Here is a 12500-nt window from a genome sequence, read left to right as displayed (position 1 = left end):
GTATTGCTCTTCAGCAACACCTAGAGGTGGATTCATTTCACATCACCTCAGCTAGGCTAAAGTTGTGAAAGGGAAAAGCGAAACCATGAGAAAAAGTTCAAAATAAAAGAACAAAAAGTGCGTTTCCTAATGTGTGGCTGTGTGATGGCAGGCTATTGATCATTTTTAATGAGGGAGTCGGTTTTCAAATCTGTGCAGAAGCTACATTGAAGCCAAGCAGACCACACATGCCACACCACCGCCTCCAACTGCATTTTGATCAAAGTGGACGTTTCTGGTGTTTGATGCTTGCTACTGGAGCCGTCTTTGGTGTATGTGTGTGTGTCCTTTTACGCATGCATGCATGCACACACACACACACACACACACAATCTCTTTGTGTGTCCGTATCTTTCTCTTTTTTTCTGCTCTCTTGCCCACTTGATGTAGGCTTGTGGGAACAGTCTCTATTTCTCTCTCTCTTTCACTTTCTCTCTCTTTCTCTCTCTCTCTCTCTGTTTCTTTATCTCTCTCTCTCTCTCTCTCATATCATTTAGCGCTTGCCATAGTGTGTGTATTATTGTATATCAAGACAGCTATGACAGATCTGGTTTCACAGTTTAATCTGGAAAGTTTGAATAGTAACTATAACAACAAAAGTAAATGATGAACTGCCCACAGTGTTTAGGCAGATATTAAAGTTAAATAAACATATTCTCTCTAACTTTCATTGTGGTATAGACTCGATAAATTCCATGGTTAAAGCACTAGCATGCTAACCCACATAGAGTTAGAGACAGCTAACATTAATGTTGTGAGAATTTGGGCAGTGTCTGTAGGTGTTGTTGTGCTGACCATAACTTCCTTTTCTCTCACGTCTTTTACGTCTCTGTCTCTCTCTCACTCTCTCTCTCTCTCACACACACACGCGCACGCAGCGAGAGAGAGACATTACAGATATATAGCGTTCCTTGCATTCAGGTGTGTCTTTATCTGAGCTAAGCTCCTCTTCTGGTGTTTGTGTTGATGCCTGGAGCGTGAGCATATGTGTGTGATAGTAAGGGTGCTCTGCATCTATCTGTGTGTGTGTGTGTGTGTGTGTGTGTGTGTGTGTGTGTGTGTGTGTGTGTGTGTGTGTGTGTGTGTGTGTGTGTGTGTGTGTGTGTGTGTGTGTGTGTGTGTGTGTGTGTGTGTGTGTGTGTGTGTGTGTGTGTGTGTGTGTGTGTGTGTGTGTGTGAGAGAGAGAGAGAGACGGAGCCATCGGTGTGATGTGTAATCCTTTTAATTAGCGCTGCTGCTTTTATGCCTTTCAGTGCGTCTTTCATCTCATTACCTCTCAGCCACCCCCAAATCCCCCCTCCCACACACACACACACACACACACACGCACGCACAGCGCTTCAGCACTGAACCCCTGGCGTTTGACTGAGCCTTAATAGGTGACATCCTGTTTGCCCTAAACTAACTCCCCTCTCTTCTCCTCAACCCCATTCTTCTCTGCAAGCACACCTCCTTCATTTTCCCCTCATGCTGTTTAAAACTCTATCTGTCTCTCCCACTCTATTATCTCTCTCATTCTGCCACTCTATTTTCTCTCTCCCTCTTTCTCTCTGTCTCACTCTATTATCTCTCTCATTCTCTCACTTTATTATCTCTCTCTCTCTCATGCCCTCACTAATTCTCTCAGTTGTTTTCTCCTCAATCGCTTTAGACTTTTTTTCCTCTCTCCTCTCTGTTATTTAACTCGTGTTCCATTTTGCGTATTAGAGATCGCTGTGCATTGTAGGTGTTAGGCGTTGGATTGAAAGAGATTCAATCATGCGTGCCTATTTAAGTGCTGAACAGCAGGAGCAGTTGCTGGGCTGAAAACATCCAAATCCCACAAGGGCATTTACTAACTTTTACATCACTGACCTGAGACAGCCGGATGATTGATGATGGCATGTACATGCATTGTTTAGGGATTTTGAGAAATAGTTTGAGGGTGTGTGTGTGTGTGTGTGTGTGTGTGTGTGTGTGTGTGTGTCTGTGTGTGTGTGTGTGTCTGTGTGTGTGTGTGTGTCTGTATCTGTGTGTGTGTGTGTGTGTGTGTGTGTGTGTGTGTGTGTGTGTGTGTGTGTGTGTGTGTGTGTGTGTGTGTGTGCTGCTCTTCCCTCTCATTTTTTTGCTTTTATTTGCATACTAATTATAAACACTGCAGGGATCTGTTCACATATGCATGCTTCTTAGAAGTTTGTGAAGTTTTCTTTTTTGGTGGAAACCCTTGGATTCGTCGCCCAGATTTTTCAGATTTGTATGTGATGTGTACTCAGGCACATACACACACACACACACACACGCACACACTTACGCACACACACTCACATGCACTTACACACACAGACACACACACATTTGCACTAACACAGGCACACCCACGCTCCAGTTCCTTGTTTAAATCTAAAAAAGCTGACATGTTCGTAATCCTCTGTAATGCACTCCTGTCTTGCGTCTGCTTCCTTCTCATGTGGTTCTTCCTTACCGCTTCAGACTCTCTGCTTCGGCCTTCAGAGTCTCCCCTCTGTTACTAACAGCTCAGTTTAGTAACAAAGGTGAGTCGTCAAACTGACGGTTACAAACACATCCCGTTCTACATTCCCCCTTTGCTGCCCTCCGAAAGACCCAACGCTCGCAGCTGGCACTCGGAACATAGCCGGCCCCAGTCCTCTCCCTGGCCTGCCTGCTGTCAAATGTGCCGACCCAAAACAAAAGCAGACAGCCGTAACCTCATTTTCCCTCCGTAATGAGGTCTCTTCCAGAGGCTTTGCAGGAACCTGAGTGGGCTTAGTTAAAGCATGTATCCAGGCAACAAACAGACAGGCAAAGTAAATAACGGAAGGAAAGAATGAGCCGTGTTAGTGACGGATGCCCCCATTCCCCAAGATTCCTAGACTCCGGGAATGTCATCTTTTGTCATTTTGACTGGGTGCTGGGGGAACTCTGTCCTGCAAGATACCGACTGAGGCACCAAAGCGCAACAAAAATGCATTCCATCGCTCTGTTATGATATTTTGCAATGACAGAATGACCAAATAAGCCATCCAGGATATGCAATGAAGCTGGCAAGCTGCAGAGAAGAGAGTGTGTGTTTGGGTTTGTTGTCCACTGAAGTGACTGTACTGCGCCATATCTGCACTCCAAGTCCCAGTGGGATCGAACTTTCTGAATAAATTCTTGGGCCCTGTCAAGAAAACCCCTTCAGCTGTGTGTGTGTGTGTGTGTGTGTGTGTGTGTGTGTGTGTGTGTGAATGTGTGTGTGTGCAGGTTTGAGTGCGTTTTGTGTGTATGTGTACTATGATACAAGCTGAAGTGAGCTAGAGAAGGCAGACCTGCAGGTGAGTTATGTAAGCCACCACAGCAGTGGCCAGCTCTTCCATCAGTACTGAGTGTTCGAGAGCGCTGCAGCCCTGGCCTTGGAGTGAAGCTCAGGGGAGACGAGCCTCTGTTGGACAGCACTCTGTGTGTGTGTGTGTGTGTGTGTGTGTGTGTGTGTGTGCATGTGTGTGTGTGTGTGTGTGTGTGTGTGTGTGTGTGTGTGTGTGTGTGTGTGTGTGTGTGTGTGTGTGTGTGTGTGTGTGTGTGCTCACCTGCCTGAAGACGAGCCTCTGTTGGACAGCACTGCGCTGTGTGTGCGCTCACCTGCCTGGAGCCACGAGCCTCTGTTGGACAGCGCTGTGTGTGTGTGTGTGTGTGTGTGTGTCTGTGCACGCTCATCTTCCTGGAGCCTCTCAGCGCTGCTGCAGAGGGACGCTGCGGTTCCCCAGCGAGGGCAGGGGGATGCCACAGTGTGTCTCAGCGCAGGAGCCTTAAAGGGAACCGGCATCTCCTCAGGGCTTCCCTAGCCTCACCTAGTCTAGCCACCAGGGCCTCCCCTCAGGAGGGAGAGGGTCAGGGCCAGGGAGGGAAGGCTGGTGAGGCACAGGGACGCTCCTGCCACCTCAGTGAAAGCACACAATCTTTTGGCATTCTACTTCAGGAAGTGCTCCTGAATTCCTGGAGGCCCATATAAAGCTTTTTGTACAGCTCAGTTTTGTAATTGCGTTGTCCAGCCAGAACTGATTTGATACATGCGGTTCCCTCGATAATCTCTGCTATGTTGTTGTTTTTTTAAAGAAAGTCGATTGTAGCTTTCCCCCTATTCATCATCAGCTGAACATGCCTGGTAAAATCTGGATAGAACGGCAAAAGCAAAGTGAGAACAAAAAGTGCTTAGTGTTCCCTTGACGTCTGGAGAGTCTTTTGTACTGTGGTGCTGTTGTCAGCTGTCTTGACTGATAGTGAAAAGACTGAAATTAACTGAACTGGCAGTTGGCAGCGTTTGTTTTTGTATATATTTTATATTTGTATAAATGATTTAGTGAGAGCCATTCTCATTAATTATTATTGCTGTGGATGTGCGAGCTCAGAAGGCGCCTGTTCATCTGCAGTTCTCGAGGCCGGATCAGAGAAACTTTATGCAGTCCAGTGTTGGGTTGTTACTGCTGAGCTGCAGAAGTCAGCATTCAGCAGGGCAGCACGTGCTGGTCAAGGCCGGATTAACCATTAGGGCAAGTGGGCACTTGCCCAGGGCCCATGACATCAAAGGGGCACTTGACAACGTTGTTGACAAATATCACGTTATGAACGCAGTCCTGGCAGCGCATGGTGATGTCTGTTGTGCCTCCGTTGGTATAGCATAAAACGTGAGTTGTATTAAACGTGTAGCGTGTGTAATGTGTAGCTATTTCATTCCGTTTGTTAACCTTTCCTGCTGTCGGAGGCTGTCCCGTAGTTGGAGATTGCAGGGGAGTAAAATGCTCCACGGCCGAAGTAGATTAGCCTACATGTTTTTCACTTCGGGTTAATTCCCTTCCTGTTACGTCTGCTGCTGGTTAGTAAATACAGACAGCAGGAAAGTTTAGCAAACGGAATGAAATAGCTGCACATTACACACGCTATGCTTTATTAAAACTCACGTTACTCACATACTGGTTAACACTGTTACAGCACATAAATCTTTGTTGCTGCATCCAAACTATGCGTCACCATTCTCCCTCCCTGTACGTGCTCTTCTTAAAGGAGCCGCATCATTTTACTAAACGTTCTTGCAATGTCAATCATTTAATTTAAATATACTTATGGGCCTTATTGTGCACGCTTGTGCGTTTAACAGCGCTTGTTTGTGTGAGAGAGCATTTAACTGATGCCTCAGTTTAATAAAGCCAGGCTATTCATAAAAAAAACGTACGTCAATGTGGAATTAGTACTATGAACAGTTGAGATTGATTCCTTCTGGCTCGGTTCGGATTCGAAAAAAAAAAGGGGGCCTTGAGCCTTGTTGCCCAGGGCACAGAAAATTGTTAATCCGGCCCTGGTGCTGGTTCAGACGGAGCTCCTGGAGTAGAGGGAGAGCTTCTGTCCCCATGAGCGTCACTACTGCAGAGAGAACGCTTTGGCTTCTGAGTTAGGATGTGTCCTGTAAGTTGTGAGTGAGAGTGTGCACTGGAGTGGTGTGTGTGTGTGTGTGTGTGTGTGTGTGTGTGTGTGTGTGTGTGTGTGTGTGTGTGTGTGTGTGTGTGTGTGTGTGTGTGTGTGTGTGTGTGTGTGTCTGTGTGTGTGTACTGAAGTGGTGTGTGTGTGCGTGTGTGTGTGTGTGTACTGGAGTGGTTTCTGTGTGTGTGTGTGTGTGTGTGTGGGTGTGTGTGTGTGTGTGTGTGTGTACACTTGAGTGGTTTCTGTGTGTGTGTACTGGAGTGGGGTGTGTGTGTGTGTGTGTGTGTGTGTGTGTGTGTGTGTGTGTGTGTGTGTGTGTGTGTGTGTGTGTGTGTGTGTGTACTGGAGTGGTTTCTGTGTTTGTGTGTGTGTGTCTGTGTGTGTGTGTGTGTGTGTGTGTACTGGAGTGGTGTCTGTGTGTGTGTGTGTGTACTGGAGTGGTGTGTGTGTGTGTGTGTGTGTGTGTGTGTGTGTGTGTACTGGAGGGGTGTCTTGTGTGTGTGTCCTGGAGTGGTGTCTGTGAGTGTGTGTGTGTACTGGAGTGGTGTCTGAGCTGCAGTGCTCTTTGAGTGGAGCTGGCTGATGTGTTGTCAGTCAGTCAGTCAGTGGGTCGGTCGGCAGGCTTAAGTGGCGTGGACAGACGGTCACGCTCCTGCCTCTGCCGCTCACCCCTTATCCAAACCCAATGGCCCCCGCTCCCCCAAACATCCTCTCCCTGTCAGGAGGAGTGGCTGCTGCACAGCTGTCATTCATTTCTCACTGGCACACTTTTCCAAATGGTGCTCTCCCTCTCCTCTGTCTCTCTCTCCTCTCCCTCCCCCTTTCCCTCTCTCTCTCCCTCACATCTCTCTGTCTCTCCTTTCTTTTTTCCCTCTCTCCCTCTCATCTCTCTCTCTCCTTGTCTCTGTCCCTCCTCTCTTTCCTCTCTCTCTCTCCTCTCTCCCCCTCTCTCTCTCTCTCTCCCTCACATCTCTCTGTCTCTCCTTTCTTTTTTTCCCTCTCTCCCTCTCATCTCTCTCTCTCCTTGTCTCTGTCCCTCCTCTCTTTCCTCTCTCTCTCTCCTCTCTCCCCCTCTCTCTCTCTCTCTCCCTCACATCTCTCTGTCTCTCCTTTCTTTTTTCCCTCTCTCCCTCTCATCTCTCTCTCTCCTTGTCTCTGTCCCTCCTCTCTTTCCTCTCTCTCTCCCTCTTCTCTCTCTCTCCTCTCTCCGTCTCTCCTCGATCCGTCTCTCCTCGATCCGTCTCTCCTCTCTCTGTCTCTCCCTCTCTCTCTCTCTCCTCAATGCGTGTCCCCGGCAAGAGAGTCACTTCCGTGGTTCGAGGAAAAAACAAATACTACTGTATCCTGTGTTTGGTGGTTTAACTTCATGTTATTAGCACCATGGTTTCATTTTCTTATCGCTTATTTCTTCATTCTATTTTGGTGTGTAGCCTCAATCAGTCCAGACTTGTGAGCGCTTTAAGGACATGCAGAGTTTGTGGAATGTAAAGGTTGTGTGGGGGAGCCACATCCTTGCGCCTCTGTCTTACCCACTAGGCTTCCTCCTTCCATTAATGCTCTGTAGGCAGCGCTGTGACCTCTGTCACAGAGGCAAGATGGGATGGGCCACAGATGAAAGAGCCCTGACCCCCTTTGTTTATTTACCTCGCCCCCAAACGCAGGCCGACTCGAATAACCTCACCCCTCGCCGATGAAAGGCACGGCAGCGGCGGCATCCGCAGGGGTGAAGCGGTTTTGAAGACACCTGCCCTCTGTCTCTCTGCCCTCACTATAGAGGGGTCGCATTCTAAGAAGTACCTCCACACACACACACACACACACACACACACACACACACACACACACACACATGCGTGCGGTGGGAAAGGGTTTTAGCCGTTTGATCCAAAATCAATGGCTGTACTTCAGAAATGAAACGGACATATTTTTTCCCCCCTCCCCGCTTTCATTCCCCAAGGCCTTGCTCATCCTTTGACATACACTGGCCAGGCAGAAAAAGAGAGCGAGGAAATTGCAAGAGAAAGAAAGAAAGAGAGAGCGACAGAGAGGAGGAGAACAAGAAAAGTAAAGCTAGAAGAAGGAGAGATAGATAGGGAGGGAGAGAAGATTGCAAAGCGCCTGCCCCCATCTTTCAAAAGGTTTTAAAGATACGCCTGTGGAGGCAAAAGGGGTGTTTGTATCCATTACCTCCCTGTGAACTCCAAAATTCAATCTGCTCTCCTCCTCCAAAAGCACAACTTGAATTATAAATGCAGCACCCTCTCCTCCACTAGCTTTGTGCTGCACTTCTTGTGGTTTTTACCAAGTCAAGGCTTTGATGCCACGTTTTTTTTTCCCGATCGCTTTCATTGTACAGTCGATAGCTGCTTATACGCGTTTGAAAGTACCAAGCAGAAACTTTGAAGGATTTGAGAAGTGCCTTTTTTGTCTTGTCAGACTTCCGCTGTTCCACTCAGTGTCTGAAGTTGGCTGCCGAATGAGAAGTGTAGCATAGCAAATAGCCCTCACCATATCTAGAGCATGTAGGAAGTGCACTTTGGTGCGTAATCTTTTGATCTGTTGAGCAACTGAACTTAAGCAAGGTTGAAAAGTCACTTAACCCTTTGTGTGTGTGTGTGTGTGTGTGTGTGTGTGTGTGTGTGTGTGTGTGTGTGTGTGTGTGTGTGTGTGTGTGTGTGTGTGTGTGTGTGTGTGTGTGTGTGTGTGTGTGTGTGTGTGTGTAGGTGTACGAATGCTGGATGGGGAGGTGACAGACATGGTGGAGGCCCAGTCTCTGAGCCGTAACCCACAGCACATCCACGTCTACAGCGCCAGCTGGGGACCAGAGGACGACGGCAAGACTGTGGACGGCCCCGCCAAGCTCGCTAAGGAGGCCTTCCTGCGAGGGGTCACCGAGGTAACTAAGACTTTTTGTTTTGTTCGCCCCTCTCCTCCCCACCTCCCCCACTCTGTTCCCTCTCTGACGTGTATTGCATTAACTCCTGTTTTATCTCCTTCCAGCCGAGAGAGGGGAGATGTCCGTATTTAAAAGGGCCAGATCTGGGGTAGAACGCTCCGGGTATAAGATAGACTTACTTGCAACTTGAGAGACATACTCTCTCATGTTTTATAGATGAAGTGTTCCACTGGATTCAGATTACATTGCTGTGAATTCAGCGAACGGATAACTTCCAGAAGACACAGGAAGATAAGGCGTAGAGGAATAGAGCAGTTGTGGTCGTCTCTACTCTTTCCTCCCCAGACATTTTTCCACAGTTTCCTGTCTGCCAGCTTGTGGCTCGCCAGGAGGCGCCGACACGTGGCGTCGGCCCGGACCCAAACCCAAACGCGTCGGCCATTTATCCGCCAGCTTGGCGCCTCGGTGTGGGCTCTTTGCTTGTAATGAACTGAGCCTAATAGAAGCGAGTCCCCGGTGTCACGATCTCTCTCTGTCTTGTAGTCTCTCATTCACACACTCACATTCACACACACACACACACACACACACACACACACACACACACACTCACAGAGGAGTGGTAGCGATCACACAGTGGGTCTTAACAGCGCTGTTTGATTTGGTGCATGTTTGTCGCTCTGGCTCTATTTCTCACTGGTCTGTGAGAGCGTAGCGACGAGCCACTGCTGTGCAGAACTCCTCTGATTTATCGGTCACATTGAAGCTGTGCTGTGTCCCAGTTTCATCGCTGGTTTAGAGAAAAGTGTGCCGAATTAGGAGTCCTAATGTCTTAGTACTACAAGGGGCTTTTGAAAACTAACCAATGTAGAGAGAGAGGGTGAGAGACAGAGGGCAGAGAGAGGGGGCAGAGCGAGAGGGCAGAGCGAGAGGGCAGAGAGAGAGGGCAGAGCGAGAGGGCAGAGCGAGAGGGTGAGAGAGAGAGAGGGTGAGAGAGAGAGGGCAGAGAAAAAGAGAGAGAATGAGAGAGAGAGAAATGAAAAGCAGGAGGGAGTAAGGAGAGGAAGGAATGCCTGAAGGTGGCAACCCCTCAGTCCCTTTCAGGCCTTTGTTCACATTATGGCTCCGTTTAGTTTCCAGCAGCTTCTCTCTAAGCCTGGTCATACAGGTCTTTCTAAACCATGGCAAGTTTGCAAAGAAACACACGGCCCCTCCTGAAAGAAGCACTTTTAGAGCGCTATGAGTTGTTGTCAGAAGCGGCCAGTTGCGTCCCGACTGTAAAAGTTCAGACGAGAAACATGAAATGCCTCTCCACCATGAGCTGTTAGTCGTCCCGGTTTGGGTTTAGCCGCTAATGAAGCGCGTTTGACCCACCCCGTTGGTCCAGCTCTAATGCCGAGCCATCATTCATCATCTGTCCCGAATGTGCCTCCTTTGTGTTGGCAAGCCGTCAGCCGTAACCGCAGATCTGCCCACGTAGAACAAACATCCAGCGCTTGAATCGCCCCGACCGTGGGCTCTTATTTAGGCCTCTTGTAGGTATTGTTCTTTAGGACTACATAGTAATGACAGGGTGATTATCAAGGGCGCTGGCTATTACAGCGGGCTTTGTAGTATGTTGGCCGTCATTAGGGCTTTGTGCGGCTGAACAGGCACTGTGCTTTTGCATTTGGGAGACTTCATTAGCGGGAGAGAGGCAGCCCCCCAGGCAGCCACACACACAATAGACTGGCTCTGCTTTCTTTTATCCGCAATATCAATGACCATCTGCATGATTAATGAGCGGCCCATTGATCGGCCGCCACCGCGTCTTAGCACGCGCAAACATGCACCACTCAACGCAGGCCTCGCTAAAGTACTCGCTCGCTCGCTCGCTCACTCACACACACACACACAGCCGCACGCAGGCACACACTCACACACACACACACACACACACACACACACACACACACACACACACACACACACACACACACACACACTGGAATGGACTTCTGTGGGACAGGCAGGTGTGTTTCAGATGAAAGAAAAGACCAAGGATATATACATGCACCAAAGGTTTTAATGTCCATTGAACGAGTGGCCCGTGTCATCATTAGCTCTTGTGTGCTTATGCCATTGTGTTGGGCTTTATGTGTGTGGTGACTTTAATTGCTTTTGAAATAGATTTTGCTTTTGCATCTGTATCATGGAGCCTAGTGTCTATGATATTAAGACAGGGCATGTTGTTTAAACAGTGCATAGGGTATGGACATAGAAACGAGAGGGAAAGAGAGACAGAGTGTGTCTTTGAGTGTGTTCTTAAAGTGTACAGAAAAGATGAGCACTAGAGTGTATGTGTGCCCGTGCCAGTGCGTGTATGTATGTGTGTGTGTGCGCGTGTGCGTGTGCATGTGTGTGTGCGCTTGTCTGTTTATATTTATGATGAACAACAGTGCCCATAATGTGTTTTCGCCTTGAGCTAGCTGTGGTCTCCTGAGTCCAGCGTGACTCTGCTGATGTAGCATTTGGGAGCGCTCCGCTCCTCTCCACCCATCACTTGTGTGTGTGTGTGTGTGTGTGTGTGTGTGTGTGTGTGTGTGTGTGTGTGTGTGTGTGTGTGTGTGTGTGTGTGTGTGTGTGTGTGTGTGTGTGTGTGTGTGTGTGTGTGTGTGTGTGTGTGTGTGTGTGTGTGTGTGTGTGTGTGTGTGTGTGTGTGTGTGTGTGTGTATATGTATATGTATATGTGTGTGTGTGTGTGTGTGTGTGTGTGTGTATATGTGTATGTGTGTGTGTGTGTGTATATGTATATGTGTGATATTGTCCTGGGGGGAGACTGGGAAAAAAGCCCTCTGCTTGCTCGATCCAACACGCATTCATCATGTCACCCGGGACGGCCGCCTGATACGGCATGTAGTGTAGCCTCACGCACAGCAGAGTCTCCTGTTCTCTGTGGACAGTCTTTCATTAGGAACATAGGCTTACCCTGTATGTGTAGTGTTCAGAATGCTAAGATTATATATAATGTACATGGAATTCTGTCTGGTTTGAATGAGTGTGATGGGAAGAGCCTTTTCCTAAGTGCAAGGTGCGTTTAGAACGAGCGGAACCCTGCACTCCATGCGGGTTTAGAGTGACAAGATGATTTATACCGTCAGCGGGCAAAACCCAAAGCTCCCATTATTATGTGTTCTAGTTAGAGGGAGAACTGAAGCATTTCCCATCGCGTCTCCACGCTACGCCAGAGAGAAGAGTTCCCCGTGCTGCAAGAGGTGTGGGGGGGGGGGGGGGGGGGACGTTTGTGTTAATGTAATGTGGAGGAGACGATAAGAGGATAAGGCTTGTTATGCGGCGCGTAAAGCAACTGGGTTACGGGGCAGGACTGCTGTGCGGGGGCATGTAGTTTAATTTAGACGCTGGTGCCGTAATCCCCCCGGTCTGGTGTGGGGTTTGGCAGCCAGCTGCTCACATCTGGAGCCACATCTGCTGTGGCCCACCGCTAGCCTCGGCCACTACCCAGCCAGTGCTGGAGTGGAGGGGTGAAGGAGGAGAGGAGGGAGAGGGAGAGGGAGAGGGAGAGGGAGAGGGAGGGAGGGAGGGAGGGAGGAAGAGAGAGAGAGAGAGAGAGGGAGAGGGAGAGGGAGAGAGAGAGAGAGAGAGAGAGAGAGAGAGAGAGAGAGAGAGAGAGAGAGAGAGAGAGAGAGAGAGAGAGAGAGAGAGAGAGAGAGAGAGAGAGAGAGAGAGAGAGAGAGAGAGAGAGAGAGAGAGAGAGAGAGAGAGAGAGAGAGAGAGAGAGAGAGAGAGAGAGAGAGAGAGAGGAAACAGTAACAAAGGAAGGGTGGAACAGGGAGTATGTGGAATGGGAAGGAGCAAAAGAGATGGACAGAAAAAGAGACAGAGAGAAATGTGAAAGGTGGAGGTGAAAAGGCACAGAAGGAAGAGAAGGACAGAGGAAGAGTGAAAGAGAGAGATACCATCAGTATTGCCTTTGCCCTGCTGCCCTGTCCATTCCATAGCAGCCCCAGTTAAGCCCACACCCAGCCCATCATCTAAGTAGCCTTTTAATGAACCTTTCGACCTTCCCTCTCACCCGCTTTTTCCACTCACTTCTCTTTACCCCACCCACCCTTGG

At 48.8% G+C, this 12500-nt stretch overlaps 1 protein-coding gene across 1 annotated transcript in view; it reads left to right on the top strand.

The window, feature by feature from the left end:
* Window positions 1-12500, top strand: part of furina (furin (paired basic amino acid cleaving enzyme) a) — a 111408-nt gene that overhangs the window by 77441 nt on the left and 21467 nt on the right. Inside the window, exon 8 of the mRNA XM_080843066.1 lies at window positions 8214-8386. Within this exon, the coding sequence (XP_080699192.1) occupies window positions 8214-8386 (173 nt within the window). The remainder of the gene's footprint in view (window positions 1-8213; window positions 8387-12500) is intronic.

Source organism: Sprattus sprattus (assembly GCF_963457725.1).
Source record: "Sprattus sprattus genome assembly, chromosome: 8".
In the NCBI taxonomy this organism is placed as follows: Eukaryota; Metazoa; Chordata; class Actinopteri; order Clupeiformes; family Clupeidae; genus Sprattus; species Sprattus sprattus.
Note: the sequence above shows the minus strand (reverse complement) of the source record. Positions and strands in the feature narration are given on the sequence as shown.